Genomic DNA, 19,248 nt, shown 5'->3' with positions numbered 1-19,248 from the left:
ATCTCTTAATAAAATCGTTCCTCTCGTGGATTTTTTTTTTAATTTGACTTTATTAGTAGTGGTATGATCCGTACACAAAAAAAACTGCTCCAACAGAGTTATAAGGAATTACTGAAATCGACACTACGCGAGTTTTATGATCACCATCAAGAGTTAGTTGACCGATACCATATATCTGTGTCTCATCTCATTAGCGACATGTTTTCGCTGTCTTAGATCCTTAGATACCCGGAAAATTGTCTATTTTGTTATTTTACCGACTGTACATGTCCGGTGATATATGGATAGCAGGAGACACATACCTTGTCGAAGCACCCAATTTCTCCTTTTGGAGTTCATGCGATTTCCTCAGTTTTTAGCGTGTTACCATCATTTTTCTTCTTAATCGATTTATGATATATATAAACATGGTAATTTAACTGTTGTCTATATTAATAATATAGGATAGATCGAGTGGTGTTAACCGTTTGAATGGATGCAGTCCTTGTTTGAATTGGATGTAGGCGCACAGATGGCGACCGACTTAAACATGTCCTCAATAATCAATGTCAATACTGTTCAATTTACGAGACGTGAGATATCGTTCTATTTTCAGCTATATCATTTTTTATAAATCTGTAATATATTGATAAATTTACGTCATATTATAGACACAATCGCAGGTCGGTCTACAAAAGATAACCATTATGCCACAAATGTAAGATATCTTTAACTCTGTATTCCGACTCATTTTGATGGACTTTGAAACAAGGTAAGCAAGCAATTATTTAAGTGCCACAAAGTTTTGTCCTATTACATTTGCGTATATTCAAAGATTATAATTCTGGCATATTGATAAGACCATCTGTTAGAATTTTCATATCTCTTTTTACTCCTTCAATATATGATTTCATCATCTACTAGCAAAGGGTCGAAACCCCTGATAGTGAATGTTAGTCCACAAGAGTAGCTTCTGTTCAGTAGTCTTTGCTATTGTATTGATTGACATGATTTTTCTAATATTACCCGTAAATAGATTACAACATTAATAACTAACAAACTATGGTTCAACCGCCCTTAGGCAAAGTCGAATTTTGAAAAAGAAATTAGCTGTCTCTGCTTGTAGACTGGTAGTCCCTGAGTGTATCACCAGCCCAGGAGCTAGTACTTTAGTACTGGCATGCAAATACAGATATTGTTCTATTTAAATTTGCTGTATTAAAATGACGAAATAACTTTAAAATTAAGGAAGGAATCTCCCTAATGTATAGCTTTGTATCATTGTCGGGCTTGGCTATCTGGTTTGGTCCTTATGGTTGAATCCGCTCTTCAAAGTTTGTATTTAGTTTTGGAATTTCAATTTTTTCGTTTGAGCAACATTAAAGAGATATTACCAGTCAAAATACGCATCTGGTGCAGGAAATCAGTAACGTTAACGTTATTATTATCATTGGCCGTTACCTCTTTTGGAGGACTGTTAGTCCCCAAGAGTATCACAAAAAAAAAGCCCAGTAGGCAGTAATTTGGTATTTGTTAACAGCTCTTTAACGTTTGTATTAGTTTTGGTCTTTAATTTGTTGGATTAGAGCTTCACTGACGATGCATTTATTGTCGAAATGTGCATATGGTGCAGTAAAATTGGTACAGTTAATGTAATTAGGTAGCACTACACATTTAGGAAATAAGATTAGAATTGACACACAAACATGTTAATTTATCTTCTTTCTGGATTTCTGATAAAATAAGCTTATTGTTTGTGTCACACATGTGCATATGTATGTAATCTGAATCTTTCATAGATTTCATTTTCAATAGTAAAAATGGTGAAAAATATTTTTTTGTGTATCCATGGCTACATTCTGTATTTATTTGCCATAAAATATTGCACAAAGGTCCATGGTTATGTGACATGTTGCTTCAAAGTAGAATTTTAGTCCCTTCGAGTGATATTTTTTCTAAAACTAGTGACATATATCTATCAATTGATCAATTTTTGTGTGCTCTGCTAGCTTTGACTATTAAAATGATACCTTATTATTTTTAAATTGGTTCAGTAAAAATTATTTGAAGAAGTTAAGCAGTGGACGTTGAAACGCAGCAAAAACTAATTTAAAAAATAAGATAAAGAAAGCTTGGTCAATGTGTAAAACCTCCTGACTTTCTCAATTTTTCATTAAATTTCATACTTTTTCTATTGTTTCTGTCTTTCCGTCCTTCTGTCCGCCCGTCCGTCCGTCTGTCCGTCTGTCTTTTCGATAAAGACTCGTATGCCCTAATGGAACCACCCATGTATCTAAATAATATGCAAAAGGCTAAATGCAACCGAGACATTTCAAAGATCAGTCATTAATACTTTATTTGGATGCATTAATATTTATTTCAAATATTTGGCTTTGAGCGTTCCTGATAAAGGTTAATTCACAAAAGCGCTTCGGACGTATGAAATTTAAAAATTTTATCCGCTTTTTTCACAAACTGGCTTGGAACCATTTTTATCTTTAATCTGTATGTTTTCCTGTTTCTTTTTGTGGTACTTCTGTTACATGAAGCGAAGTTAAAACAAGTTTTTAATACTAAATTCAGCTACACATATACTTATTTATTTCAGTAAAATATGTAAGAACATATTTGATATTTAATATTTATTATGCATAAACTTTTAACCCCAATTTATAAACAATAGTAATCAACAAGTGTAACTTTGGACTTTTCCAATATCTATAAGTTATCTGTATACAATAAAAATTTATCAGATACACTTTGAAATTATACAATAAACAATTAAGATCTGCATTGAGGCAGTTGCAAATTGATACGTTTTAGATAATATGGCCTTCGGCTGTTTTCTGCTCTTTTGTCGGGTTGTTGTCTCTTTGACCCATGTTTTTATTCTCAATTTAAATGCATAGTTTAAGGTCTTTCTTGTCATAAAACTCACCGAGGGGTGTCATGATTGATCCAATGAAAAACCTAAACAATATGCATTATCTGACATATAGACTGTCAAGAAATATTATTGTCTGTAAAGATTTTCAGGAATTGTATCTTATTTTTCAGTTCACATTGTAGTGGGATATTCTTTTGTTTAGCGTTTCGGCATAAACACGCCATACGGCTCATTTTTAATGAATAAATAAAACTAGATATAAACGTTAGAAATTACTGTCCAGTTACAACATAAATGTTACAGTAATTGCATAAAGTAAGAAGCAAATGAATGGTTAAGATGTATGAAAAACATCAGGTCAATTTAAAACAACTTATCATATAAGCTATATAAAGGGGGTGCTATAGTTTTTTCTATTGTTTCACGACATTTTTAACACGGAAAAGCAGATTATTTTTTCGACAGTTTTTTACGAACTTTTAAGAATACATTTGTAATTGTTTTCTCTCTGATGCCTGGCAACACATTTTTTTCTTCAGGTCTGTCCCCTATAGAAAATAGTAATATTTTGTCTTTTAATAGAGTAAATGATATTTGTTTCAGAATAATAAACGGAGGAGAGGATTGTTCCTTCCTAAACTTTAAAAAAATGTTCAAGATAGAAAATTGTACAGTTAACCCCAAATTTGCAACAACACACGAATTCAAAGTTTAGGTACTCTGTAGTTTGCATTTTAGTCAGGGTAAATAATGACCTTACGGAGGTCATTATTTTAAGCCTGGAAGCACATTGGTACATACATTTTCCGGTGGTTAAACCTTGTTTTATAGTTAACTAAACCTCCCACTTGTATGACAGTCAGAAGTCAGAAAACTTGTACTTGTCTTATGTTATATCAATATTTGTTTCATTAATTAGTGAATTGCTTTAATAGTATTTCTCGGATCGCTTTTGTTAAATTTAATGTTCATCTTAGATGGATATGACTATTTTCTTTCGGTCTATTTAGTGATACGACTCCTGACATGTTTAAATATTTAAAAGCAAAAAGAAAGTGAAGAGAATTGGAGAAAAAAAGCAGCCATACACTTCACTTTCTTTTTGTTTTTGCTCTACCAAATCGTTACACGTTTTGGGCTTCGCTTACAATTCCTTTTTCCACTTGTATTCTTACTATCTTTCCAATTTTATAGTGATTAAGATTATAACACAATGTTGACTGCAAAATCCCTATTTTTGACGTTTTTACCTATTATATCTGTTTGTTTTGCTCACACTTTGTTGTCAATATAATGGAATTGTATGCGACTGACATACAAATTAGAGGTTTAGTTAGCTATAAAACTAGGTTTAATCCACCATTTTCTACATACGAAAATGCCTGTACCAAGTCAGGAATATGACAGTTGTTATCCATTCGTTTGATGTGTTTGAGCTTTTGATTTTGCCATTTAATTAGGGACTTTCCGTTTTGAATTTTCCTCGGAGTTCTGTATTTTGTTATCTTACTTTTTTCCATCTTATTGTTTTTTCCTGAAACCATGTTTTATCATATATTTAAAATAAAACTTTTGATATTCCCCAGCTTTATAGCCATTTACACCGCGGAACTAAACTGTATATGTGTAAATGCTGGTTCTCATTTGAATTTTTTACAAATTTTACAAGATTTGAAAACCAAAATCACCACTTAAATTTAACGAAACCTAAAGTAGGACTAACTTCTATACTACTTTTACTAATGTGTAAATATACACACAAATGACGATTTTCATGTAGTTATCCACACCATTCGTTTGTTAATTATTAAAGCTAAACAAAGTAATGTAATTTTCATGTGAAACTGTCATTATATAACTTCATGAATAAGAAATAGTATGAAATCAGAAACACCCACAAAGTCCAATAAGCATAAAATAACTAAATGTTATTTCATTTCAGAGATTTCAACAGTTAAGAAAAGATGGGTCAAAAGCAATCGACAGTCGTGTCGGATAATCCCGAAGTACAGAAAATTTACGAAATAGCAAAATCAGAGGGCCCAGCTGCACTTCAAAGATATCTAGATGTTACATTAAATAAATGGAAAACAGAGTCGGTTAAGTTTGGAATTATTGGCAAAACAAATGTAGGAAAGTCTACATTCATTAATTCTATTCGTGGTGTTACGGTGGGTAATAAAGGATATGCAGCAGTTGGACGAGGAAATACGACACAATCGCCAACATCTTACTACCATCCAGAAAATGACAACATTGAATTTGTTGACCTTCCAGGCGTAGGTACAACAAAATTTCCGAAACAAACATATATAGGAAATATGAAAGTAAGTGAATACGACTATTTTTTCATTTTCTTTGATACCGTATTGTGCGAAGATGATATATGGATAGCGAGTCAATTATTAAAATTAGGAAAATCGTTTTCTTTTGTTAGGTCAAAAATCGACAAAGACGTTAAACATGGATTGGAAAATAATGAGACAGAAGAGGAAGTATTGACACGGATTCGGGAGATTTTTAAGTCGACACTTGATGAGAACATAGAACTAAAAACATTTGCTGAAATTTTCCTCATTTCAAGTAAGACACCTTCAATTGGTGAAATGGATAAACTAAACAAACATATTCTTGATAGTCTGTCATCACTAAACCAGGAAAAATTTAGAGTTGTTGTCTTTTCTTTTGGCCCAATGTCGGAGGTAGTAATCGATGAAAAATACAAATCCCTGAAAAAACGTGCCATCGCTGTTACAGTTGGAACTTCCATTATATCAGGAATACCGTTGCCTTTTGTCGACCTTGCAATAAACATAGGAATTATTGTGGCGGAAATAAGACACTATATCAAAGTTTTTGGGCTATCCGAAAAACAGATGGAGTTATTACAAAACTTTGATTACAGTCAGCTGAAGTGCAAAGGTCTTTTATTTAAAAAGCCAACGCTCCAAGATATAACGTTCATCGTAAGACAACAGTATACTAAATTTCTTGCAACCTTTGCACTGGTGGCATTAGAAAGTGTGTTTGATGTTCTTGTTCCAATTGTAGGATCTGTCATTTCTTCTGCGACAACAGCTGGAATCGTGCACAAATTTCTAAACAACTATCTAGACGACTTACGACATGATGCAATTATTGTGTATAATCACGTTACACCAAAAAATTGAGACTCTTTATTTTGCTTTAAGACATTTTTTTTAAATAAACATCGGACAACATCAAACATATAAATATAATCTTACGATGAAAATAATTGTTTGATTTCACGAACGTTGTCCCAGTAGATAAAGCCCCAAAAAACATCGTCTTCGGGTGTAAATCACATTGCATTGAATAGAGAATGGAAATGAGGAGTGTGTCAAAGAGACAATAACCCGACCAAAGAGCAGACAACAGCCTTGTGCCACTAATGGGTACACTGTTTGTAAAATCTTAAATGCATAAGGTATTGACTATTCACTCGGATATTCAACATATACCCCACGACATTTACGAAGAAGGAAATCCTGGATGCTGTGAATGTACTTTCATTTGTGGGTATCAATTTTCGTGGTTCGAGCAAAAGTTACATGTTCGTGGGATCTTAAATTCATGGATTTTAGTTTTCTGAAAAAAAATTGAGAAAGCCAACAGAAACGAAGATTTAAAAAAAAAATGATATGTTGATTTGTGGGACTTTACAAATTAAGGTTTTTAATTTCACTTACTTGTTCGTCTAAGTTCGTTATTAAGAACATTCATCAATTTTTTAATAACATAATTGCTTTCAGAAATAAGCTTATTCATCTATGCTTACAAATTTTCGTGATTGACGGAAATTGCAAAGTAAACATTTTAAATGTTGTACACGTGTAATCAGAAATGATAACAGTAATTAAAAACCAATTGTGCAGAGAACAATTGAAGGTCTTTCCACATCGATTTTCTAAATAATTGGTAAGAAGCTACGTTCGGTTTAGTCAAAGTTACTTTTGGCGTCCAATCATATGTTTCTTCATACTGATTCAATGGATATATGGCTTCTATATACTTTGGCCTAAAATAAGGGAGATAATGTGCAACTTCCAGTCTCATATGATAGCTGTATTTACACTGATTCCAAAAATATATGGTTTATAGATATCTTTGCCTGTAAAAGGGGAGAAAATTGGCTACTTCCGGTCTAGAAAATGTCACTTCCGGTATTATATGATAGCATTATTCAAACTGATTCCAAAAATATATAATTGGATAGTTTGTTTATACGTATGCCTTTAATAAGGGAGATAATTTGCTTCTTTCGGTTGTATAATATCACTTTCGATTTCAAATGATAGGTTTATGTATGCCCATTAAAGAAATATATGGTTTCAAGGTTCCTTTCCATGAAATATGTGCAAAAAATACTACTTCGGGTTCAGTCAAAGTCACTACCAGTTAACATTTTTTCAAGGTCATATGTCACCAAACATTTTGCAAAAGACCTTATAGCTTAATTATGTACCAATCTGAAGTGATAATCAATTTACCTTAGAATAAAACTTTTCAGGGGCAATAACTCCTATAAGATGTCATTGGATTGTTTCAGACCAAATATATCATATCTTCATAACAATAAAGCAAACATTTTGCACTAGTTCTTTTATATATTACTTTGAAAGTGTCAGAGAAAATGCAAAACCAAGCAAAAGTCAAAGTTGAGAACATAACCTTGACCTTTGACTTTGACCACATTTTCTAAGTTAGGACACAAGGACCTCAAATAAAAAGACGCTAGATTTATACGGCTTACGGTTTATGAGTTACAATTCATAACGACAAATTTATTTGGTAAAGGAAGATAACTCCAATAAGATTTCACCGAATCGCTTCGATCCAAATAGCCAAAAATGTCGGAGGATGTAACGAACAAATATGAAAAAGAATTTTGTCGTTATCTTTTTTGGTTACAAAGGAGATACACTCACAAAAAAAAACAGTGTTTGGGAAGATAACTCTTACAATAAAAAAATCTTCGGCTTAACAAGATGAGTTTTAAAAGCGCAATACATGTTTGATATAAAGACCTAATAATCAGAAGAAATACAATAGGTCTTTCCACAGATAAGTGGAAAGACCTAATTAACCCGATATCGAATAATCAACAGATTAACGATCATTAAAGGTGTTAATTGGGTCATACACATATCACTTAAAGAAAACGATTATATAAAAAATGCCACAAATGTACTTTGAATTGTAGAAATAATTCTTATGGAATAAAAAAGCAAGCCCAATATGAAATTAATATTTCTTCGTATGAAAATCGTGAAGAGCTAAAAGGAACACTTCGTCATCGCATATCATCACCGTTATCGATCATTACTATTTTTTAAGTAGAACTAAAAGGCTACATGTCGTACAGTTTAGGTTTTTTAAAGATTAAATGGGTAAAATCGTGTTTGAAGTTGAATATATAGTTCATAGTGCGTTTCCAGATATTCGATGTATTCTCTAGTTATATGCCCGTATCGAAGTAGTTACACCTACATGGGAATCTTTCCATATCTTGATTTGTACAACAGTTGTTATATTTCGTTGGGCACTTAAATTTGTGAATAAAGCCATCCATGGAAAACCACGAAAATTGGTACCCCACGAGTAAAAGTACTTTCACAGTAATCATAGTACTATGTTCCTTTGGAATTTCAACCAAAGATGAAGAACTGGATCTTCCTTCACTGTATTTGATATCTAAATTACATAAGTGTCCTTGCAAACAAGATATACTCCTGGGTCTTCCAAGTGCTCCACGAACCTCTTTCTAAATTATCAACATCAAAGCCGGCTGTCAAAGTTATTGTGAAACTACCTATTCTAGAGGCGGCGTGATTCAGATGTGGATACTGAAAGTTCCATACATCTGTTAGAGTACATACAATCTAGACTCTTTCATCTTGCAATCGTTTTTAACCATATGACTTTTCTACCCTTTGTACAAGTATTCCCCATTCCAAACTAAAAGACAATTTGAAAAAAATGATTCTCCTTTGTTTCATAAAAAAAAAGGCCACAGCAGATACAAGTATCTTGTCTTTGGGATTGATATATCGTACTTTGTAAAAAAATCACTGTAATTCAACAATAAGTTCTCGGAACCTGAAATCATCTGTATGCTTGATATCTAGATTGACAACATATTTTTTTCATTTGGAGGACGTGTTTTTTATTAAAAATAATCGCCATTCCCATGGGAACCAACTGTGTTCCACTTCTTGCCGACTTATTCCTGTATTCATATATAAGTTTCTCAGGAAGAACGAAAATAAGTTAGCATTATCCTTTAACTTCCCTTTCCGTTAAACAGTTGATGTACTCTCACTAAATTATTCATAGTTTGGTGACTATGTTGAACATATCTATCCCATCGAACCTGAAATTAAGGGTATAACAGATAGAGTTAAGTCTGCCTTATATCTTGAATAACATCTAGAAATTGACATGAGGGTTGATTGAGGACAAAAATGTCCATCAAGAGAAATGAATTCAGCTTCCTATTTTCAATTTCTATGTAGGAACATTCCAGAAGCACCTGTATATAGACAATAAATCTCCAAGTTGATACGATATTCGAGCGCTTGCATTGATTTCCTTGATAGAGGGTTGCAGCTATTAAACCAAGAGTTCCAAGTGAAGTTGTAATCATCCTTTCGAAATTTTACGGACCATTATGGAAAATCTGTTTCACAGAAGATGACGGATATGTTCCAATTGCTGTAACCACAATTCCCTGTTCCTTTCCCGAATATGACCTACCTAATTAGACTTATCACCGGGTTATTACTTACACTAGGTCAAGACAACATGTGGATTAGGATCTGCGTACCCTTCCGGAACACCTGGGATCACCCCCCAGTTTTTGGTAATTAATAGAGCCTTACTATGTAAAGTTTTTTCAATAGAAACATAATATGGAAACATCTTCTAATAATGTTACTCTGACTAAATGCCGACAAACACAAATTATCAATGGGGCACTCTAATTGCATATTGTTCAAGCATAAAACTTAATGGTGAGACGCATTGTCCACTCAGTTTCAAACACAAATACAAGATTCTCAATTTAAGCGTAATCTATTGATATTCTCAATGATTATCAACAAAACTGTATTGCACGAAGGCACAAATTGTTTATATCTAACATTAAAAAGTCCTTCCCTATAATCCAAAAACGAAGGTATTCAGTTTGCACTCGTAACTGTGTTTTGCTCATGGTTTAAGGCTGTACGACGACTAAAGCCATCGAATAGAATATAAAATATTCTTCTTCTGTTTGTTTTTGTTTTTACCAATAAGAAATAAACTTAAACAGGTATTTCCATCTTATCCAATCTATCAGTCTGAAAAATTACTGACGAAAACATATTCAATCACAAAGGTAATTTCAAGACATGTTATCTGTGAAAAAACTAATTAGTGTTCAGAGACATTTTACCAGTTTTGTCAATTTAAGGAGATGAGATATGACTGCAAATGAAACAACTATCCAACACAGTTAAAAATGGAAATTGATGTTAAGCATCTTAAGGATACCTTACGGCCTTCAACAATGAGCAAAACCGTATAATCAGCTGTAATAGGCCCTGACATGACGAAAAGAGCATCAATTCAAACTAACGGAAAACAAATATGATAAACAGCAACCAACTACAACCAATGAATTACCGCCTCGTGTACTGAATAAGCACATATAGGATGTGGTAGGTGTTAAACATTAACCTCCCTAACCTGGAACAGTGAACAACATAAAAAGAAACTGTAAAATCATTTAGAAAGGACTTGACTCATCAGATTGGCATGAAGGACATAAGTTAAGGCAAAAATATTTTGACCGATGTTCAAATCTCGTAAATTGATTAAACAGTGACAAAATCAAGGCAACAAACAAAATCTGTTGGTATTGCATGAACATAATATGAAGCGAGACCGGGTACGTCGACATGGTAAGCGTTTCCTGCTATGCATGCATCATCCGCCATGCGAATTCAAACTACTCAGTCAAAATGTCACAATCGGGAATTGGAAACAAACGGTTAAATTATAGACGAGACAACTTTACTGGATTCATATAAAGATTGAATACCGCAAAAACATGTCGCTAGTGAGTTGAGACACACATATCGTATCGTCTAACCAATTCGTTATTGTAACCGTAAACGTATGTAATGTCGATTTCAGTCGTTCTTCCTCATAACTCTGTTTTATAGCTTTTATGTAAGGATCACAACACTGTTAATGAAGTCCGTATAATGAGTGTGAACATGCACGAGCGTAATGTATTAACTGAGATATATAAACGCCAATTGTTATATTTATCTTTTTAATACTGGTTAATGAAATAATAACAGTGTGTTCTGGCTGGTCATTATCGCGAATGCGATTCTGACACGCCTATTACATAGCTATTGAACATGCATGACTTGAAAGATAAGCACGGCACGTGTAGCCAAAAAAACTGGGAGTTGTAGATATGTAGCATAACTGTATATATGCAGTTAATGTAATAGAAAATTAAAACAAAATATAGATATTAATTATTATAAAGCCAAGCGAGTAAAGCACGGATCTATCATGGTGGAGGACCTAAATTATATATATATTAATATTGTGACTTTAATTTTAATTGTTTCCATTAACAATATACGCAAACATACTTTTTCTAGTTACACTTTTACTGGATGTTTTGGTGGTACTCATCCGCGTCCAGAGCTGTCGATATTGTGGTTGTTAAAACTTTGTCGTGTATTTAATATGAACTATATCTAGTTGTGATACCAGATAATTAATTCTTCCTGGAAAGGGATTTATTTAAAAGACACAACTCAAGTTACCTAACTTCTTTAAAGCTTTATATTTTAGAAGCAAGGAGACCTCGATGCTTCATACTTTGTATTTAGATGCCTTATGTTACGAAGTTTCCGTCTGTCATATGTCCATTGTCCTTGACTTCATTTTCATGGTTCAGTGACTACTTGAAAAAAAAAGTCAACATTTTTTGTAATGTTAATTTCTTTCTTATTATGAGTGATATGATAACTATATTTAGTATGTTAATTTCTTTCTTATTATGAGTAATAGGATAACTATATTTAGTATGTGCGTACCTTGCGAGGTCCTCATGCCCGTCAGACAATTTTCATTTGACCTCGACCTCATTTCATGGATCAGTGAACAGGGTTAAGTTTTCGTGGTCAAATCCATATATCAGATACTATAAGCAGTAGGTCTACTATATTTGGTACATGGAATGATTGTAAGGTGTACATGCCCAACTGGTAGGTGTCATCTGACCTTGACCTCATTTTCATGGTTCAGTGGTCAAAGTTAAGTTTTTGAGTTTTGGTCTTTTTTTCTAATACTATATGCAATAGTTCAACTATATTTGGTGTAACGAAATATTTTATGATGTTAATGTCAGCCTCGCAGGTTTTATTTGACCTTGACCTCATTTTCACGGTTCATACAACTATAAGCAATATATCAACTATATTTGTTGTATGGAAGGATTGTAAGGTGTATATGTCTGTCTGGCAGGTATCATCATGGTTCATTGGTCAATGTTAAGTTTTCATAGTTAGGTTTGTTTCTTAGATACTATAAGCAATAGGTCAACTATATTTAATGCATACATTGATTGTAAGGTGTACATGTCTGTCTGGCAGACCTTAACCTCATTTTCATGGTTCATTGATCAATGTTAAGTTTTCTTGGTTAAGACTGTTTCTTAGCAACTATAAGCAATAGGTCAACTATGTTTGGTTTATTGAATGATTGTAAGGTGTACATGCATTTCTCGTTTGGTTTATCTGACCTTGACCTCATTTTCTTGGATCATGTTAAGTTTATGTGTTACTTGTAGTAAAGCTTTATATTTAGGACTATAAACATAAAATCAATGGTTAGTAAAGAAGGCGAGACATTTCAGCGTGTGCACTCTTGTTAATGAGATAGATTGAGTAAAATCTATGTAACGAAAAATTTGATAAATGAGCACTGCATGTAAATGATATGCACATTGTTTAAATAATCTTTGCAATGTATATTTTAACCAGATTAACTTTGGTATCCAATACCGGGAATCGGTAAAAGAGAGGCAAAATATACCAAAAGGCATTCAAACTCACGAGTCGAAAATAAACTGACAACGCCATGGCAAAACAAAAAGACAAAAAAAAAAAACAAACAACAGTATATAAAACACAACATAGAAAACTAAAGACTGAGCAACACGAACCCTACAAAAAACACCGGGGGAGATCTCAGATGCTCAGGAAGGGTAAGCAAATCCTGCTCCACATGTGGCACACGTCATGTCGTTCATGCATTAATTGTGAATGAAATAAGACTTTATAAATTTCTAGCGTCCAAAGCGTTTTTCTAGGTTTACCCATTTATATGTTATATTATTGTTCGTTTCTGTGTGTGTTACATTTTAATGTTGTGTTTCTGTTGTGTCGTAGTTCTTCTCTTATATTTGATGTGTTTCCCTCAGTTTTAGTTTGTAACCCGGATTTGTTTTTTTCTCAATCGATTTATGAATTTCGAACAGCGGTATACTACTGTTGCTTTTATTTATGTGAATTTGACTTTCAACATTTCTCTAAACAAACGTATCTGCTTAGGGTTCAAATTGGGAAACACTCTACGGGGTAATTTTCAATTTCACACAATAATGAGATTGACATTTCCAAGTGAAGGAAGTGAAAATGATACAGAGTGTATAGGTTTGAAGTCTGATTTGTTAGCAATAGAAATGTCATTGCAAAAAATAAAAAGAGTGTTAAAAATCGTATATGACCCATCTACCTTTTCCCACTATCTACGTAAGTGCTGACTTCAATGGTTTTCCCAAAAGCAACAAAAGATAATTTGTCAATAAAAAACAACTTGTATATTATTAGTTTAGACAAACAGTTTGAGGTTTTTTAGGAATAAATATTTACGATTTGACAAAAGTGAAGGTTTGTCTTTTCGTAGTTTTCGATTTTTGCCTCGGAATTGTCAGTTTGTTTTCGACTCTTGAGTTTGAATATCCCTTTGGTATTTTTAGCCTCTCTTGATTACTTTTCATACTACTAGTATTGTTTATAACATGTCTTTGTTTATTAATTCAAGAATTTAAGGGATTCACAGAAATTTTAATTCTACAATGTACCAAAATTAGCGATAAAATTACTAACCCCTCTCTACTTGAAAAAACATCTTTGAAAGTTCTAAGGGTCTATCAATTACACGTTAGTTAGATTTCGCGTTTATCAACAAAAAATATTATCATTAGGTGCGATTCATTGTTCTATTGTATTTGCCTTATATTTAGTCAAGTAATAGCGTACTTCAATATATATTTATAACACATTATAATTTTCTTAAGTGGTAGATAACTTTTACAAAGATCATAGGATTAATTCTAAGATCATATAGTTTATTTTAATTTCATTGAATTTGTTATCACTTTATAATAATGTTATCTTGCTGGCAAATCAGACGTCAAACGAAAAATATCCGTCTCATAAGAACAAAACTCCTTTTTGTCTCGCGTTTTTGTCTTGGTGTCGGTGTCAACAATGTATTAGTTTGTAATTTCGCAGTTGGGAACCACCAGTGGTAGGTCAATGATATTGGATATGCAGCGTATAAGTATTGGCACACCATATTTCCATGAAGATTTTCCGGCGCTGCCCCAATGTCATGGTCTATTGACTTTGAAACTTTTGCTTACATGTATTAGTTTGTGATTAGGTCAGTTTATGGGGAACCATTAGGTGAAGGTCAGTGATAACTGGTATGCATATGTATTAGCATTAGCACATCTCATGGCCATAGATATTATTTGCCCTAGCCCGTTAAGTCATTGTTCATGGAGTTTGAATGATTTGCATAGTTTTCATATTTAAATATTGACATTTTAATTTCAAAACTGCATATACTTTCACAATTGCAAAACACGAGACATATCTCTGTGTCTACAGTTTATTATTTTTTTCATTCTTAAATGTCAATTTCAACATTGTATGGAATCGGGAAATTAGGTTTACAACAAACTACATAAAACATAAAGTGCTCCGCAGTATCAAATTAAGCAGATACGCTGGTTTTGAGAAATTCTGAAAGTCAAATTCACATAAAACATTCTATGGATAAAGATTCAGACAACAAAATAAAGCGAAAGAAGGACCATTTGAACTTGTTAGTATCTATCAGCAAACGGGGTTCAAAAAGGTTTTTTCATATAAAGTTGTCACATATTTAGAAACATTTGTATTACTGAAAAATAATTATACCAGGGTTTCCGATATCACAAACTAGTCAAAACATTTACTAAATTTTATCATCGGTACAAGGACATCATTCGTAAATATTGTCCTTGTAAATAATAAATAAACACAAAGAATACTAAACAAAAATAAGTTAATAAACAATACTAGTAGTATAAAAGATAGTTTACTTTTGTCAAATTGTAAATATGTATTCCTTAATGTCATACAACTGTATGCTTTATTAAATGGAAACATGCAAATTTTACTGGCAACTTATTTTTTTGTTGTTGCTTTCGGAAAAATACATGATGTCAGCACTTACATAGATAGTGGGAAAAGTAAAAAAAGAGTCATGTAAGATTTTTAACATTTAATATTTTTACACTTATTTAAATAACGCACAATAACATTGATAAATGTATGTATTAGATACACCTATGAGGGCGCTAGCCCGATTTGATGTATCTAATTTACACCAAGATATTATTTTCAATGCAGAATTATAGTTTTCAATAATCTGCGAGGGGGTCTTTCAGCGATTTGACAATATATTATTAAAAAGCATTAAATGCAGGGTATCCAATTTCATTTAACGATATATGGGTGTAAATTATATAACAAATCAGATGTCAAACTTGACATTTCTGTTTCATTTGTACTTCCATCACAATGTAAATGTCAATCTCCTAATTGTACGAATCTGAAAATGACTGCGTATAGAATGCGTCTGAATTAGAACCTTACGCAGGAACGCTATTTGTTAGAATTGTAAAGTCAATTTCACATAATACAACCTAGTATTAAGACGACAACCAAAGTATACGAAAACATGTCCCTCTGAACCTTCTTTCGTGGCTGTGTACGACAATATGTCCCTCTGAACATTCATTCGTTTATGTGTACGACAACCTGTCTATCTGAACCTTCTTTCGTGCAAGTGAATGACAACCTATCCATCCAAACCTTGTCTCGTTTATAAGTAAGACAATATGTCCATCTGAACCCTCTTTCGTGTATGTACGCCAACATGTACATCTGAACTTTTTTTGTGTAAGTGTACGAAAACATGTCCCTCTGAACCGTATTTCATGTATGCGTACATGTCCATCTAAACCTTCTTTCGTGTATGTGTACGACAATATGTCAATCTGAACATGTGTTCGTGTATGCATGACAGTATGTCCATCTGAACCTTCTTGCAAGTATGTGAACGAAAACATGTAACTCAGAGCCTTCTTCAGTGTATGTATGACAATATGTACATCTGAACCTTCTTTCGTGTATGTGTACAACAAAATGTCCATCTAAACCTTTTTCGTGTAATTGTACGAAAACATGACCCTCTGAACTTTCTTTCGTGTATGTGTACGACAACATGTCTATCTGAACCTTCTTTTGTGTATGTGTGCGAAAACATGTTTATAAATGGTTTGGCTAAATTCTACATTTGATGGTTTGTCAGTAATCTTGATACCTCATTATAACAAAATAACTATTTGTTAAAATAAAAAAGGGGTTCCAAAACAGGTCAAAAGATACAGCAGATATACAGATATATAATTTAAATTCAAAAATGTAACCTGTATAAATTGTAGCTGTTCCTTTTACATGATTCCAATATTAACGCTACAAAATAAATTAAACTAAGAAAACTCCAATATTCCATATAGACAACACAAGCATAGCATACATCAAAACGTAATGGATTTACAGAACTTGAAATAAACTTTCCCAGTACCTATCTGTTGAATACCAATTTTTACACGTTAATGATTAAATAAATTTTTCAGGGCTATTGAAATTCGTCAACGTCAAGTTTAAAAGTGGTTTTCAGACATTAAACAATCAAACAAACAATCAAACAGAAAGTCTCGCTGTAGCAAATATGGAGATTCATTAATGCTTAAAGTATTTTTTCTCCAACAAGGCAGATAAAGTCATTGTTAGTTGATAAAAAAATTACAGAAACAACCTAACTTAACTTCCGGCACAATCATATGACTACTTATTCTGTTATACAATGTGCATTTTCTAAAAATGAATTAATTTGTTTTTAAAAATTTTGTTACTAGCTCGTTACGTCGACATCTTCTTTGAAACGGAGTGTTTTTCTTTTAGGTCATTGTCCCCGTTTGAAGGCATAGTGCATGTTTTCTTGTATTGCGACAAAACAAAGTAATTTGTTGTACTTCCAGTTCTAATGACAAATAAGAATAACACTTTATAAATTAGTGCTTTGGAAGCGCTCTGCCGGATTTACCTTCATCAGGAACGCCCAAAACCAAAAACGAATAATTAAATGAGGATCTACAAGACCAAAAGGGATCTAAACGAATAGCTATAACCAACTGATATCAACGTTGCATTAGGCAATTAGAACCCTTGATTCTTAGTAATTTCTGAATTTATTTATATATAACAATACATATATGCAAGCAATTCAAAATATATAAACTGTTAAAATAACAAAAGAGAATTTTGTCATCTTGGATAGCTACATTTACAAATTTTTGTCCCCTTTTGCTGTATGCTCTTCTTTATAAAAATAGCTGATGGTATCATTCTCTGCGTTTGATCTCCTTACTTCAAAGTGGTCGCCCTTAATGAAGCTCAGGTATGTAGAACCTAGATGATTTGAGTGGCTGTATTTATACTTTCAACCGTTATCTGTGTTCAATATTCGAAAATCTTAGTTCCAACTATTTTGGTTTGTTTTAAATTAAACAAATCACTCACAATTAATTGTATTCTTTAAACAATTCTATAACTCGTTTTAATGAGTTGCCATTGGCGTAGTCAAAAGCGCTTTTTCCATATATATCTGTGAAATGAAGATTTGCTCCTCCATCTAAAAGAAACTTGACAAACCCAACAATGTCATCGTTCTCCTGAATTCTGGTTGTTATTTTGCATATCGTTATCAAAGGTGTACAATCAGAATAATCTCGCGAGTTGACATTCATTTTCCCGTCGATCAATATTTTAGCCATTTTAAAGTTGCCTTGATGATCCTTGATTAATAGAGGCGAACAATAACTCTTTCTCATCGTCGATTTTGTATTTAGAGGCCGGAGACAAATTCTTTAAACTTTAAATGTTTCCTTACACTTTGTTAAGAAAGACATGTCTAATAATATTTAAGAATGATAATAAAATTTATCGTATGACGCATAAGAATTACTCAACCAATTGAATTACACCTTTACAGGTCCGTTTGTCGGGGCTACTGGCTCTACGCTTTTAAATAAATAAATAATCTCAGAGCCAATGTTACGACAAATTCAAATGCTTCAAACATTCCTGACATGGAATATGACTTTTTCTGTGTATATGTTAAATTTTAGTCTTCGGAAACATGCTTTCAAGAGATGGAATCTAAGTATAGCACTGCAGTTACAGAGACATTCATTTAAATACATTTATATCAATATGTCAATTCATTGAGCGATCGCTGATTTTAAACTGCGATTTTTAAAACTAGAAGTCGTGGAGATAAAAGATTTTTTTTCTGAATGTACGAAGGAATTCGAAAAAGTATTTGCAATGTTTATTATCATATGAAAACAATTTTTATTATCATTTGAAAACAATGTTTATTATCATATGAAAACAATGTTTATTATCATATGCAAACATTTTTTATCATCATATAAAAACAATTTTTATTATCATATTAAAACATTTTTTATTATCATACGAAAACAGTTTATTAAAACCAGAGACATATATACACATCCCTGACTTGTCTACATGTTGTAGAATAATTATCGACGAGAATCTCATTCCGGGCCGCGTTTTTTAACGGGATTTCACGGAGTTGCCAATCTCTGTGTATATATGTCTCTGTTAAAACATATGAAAACATTATTATCATATGAAAACAATTTTTATTATTATTTCATTATTTATTTTTAATATTTCATTATTTCATATATTCTTATTTTGGAAAAGGAGAAAGTGTTTTATATGTCTTAAAGGCAGGTATCTTACATGATTTTAAAGATTTTTATATTGTGTATGACAGTGTATAATAGAGTGAGACTCATAAACAGAAGAACTTGTCCGGGTAGGTGACATGTATTTCTGGGGATTGTTACCTTGTAA

The 19,248-nt window shown here is 32.5% G+C and overlaps 1 protein-coding gene across 1 annotated transcript; it reads left to right on the top strand.

The window, feature by feature from the left end:
* Window positions 1–639: 639 nt before the first annotated feature.
* On the top strand, window positions 640–6,071 carry LOC127724008 (T-cell-specific guanine nucleotide triphosphate-binding protein 2-like). The gene is made up of 2 exons (XM_052230743.1): window positions 640–751; window positions 4,809–6,071. The coding sequence occupies exon 2, from the start codon at window positions 4,831–4,833 to the stop codon at window positions 6,034–6,036; it is 1,206 nt and encodes a 401-aa protein (XP_052086703.1). The 5' UTR covers window positions 640–751; window positions 4,809–4,830; the 3' UTR covers window positions 6,037–6,071.
* The last annotated feature ends 13,177 nt before the right edge of the window (window positions 6,072–19,248 follow it).

Source organism: Mytilus californianus, unplaced genomic scaffold, assembly GCF_021869535.1.
Source record: "Mytilus californianus isolate M0D057914Y unplaced genomic scaffold, xbMytCali1.0.p SCAF_14, whole genome shotgun sequence".
Lineage (NCBI taxonomy): Eukaryota > Metazoa > Mollusca > Bivalvia > Mytilida > Mytilidae > Mytilus > Mytilus californianus.
The sequence above is the reverse complement of the archived record's forward strand: the minus strand, read 5'-3'. Positions and strand labels throughout refer to the sequence as shown.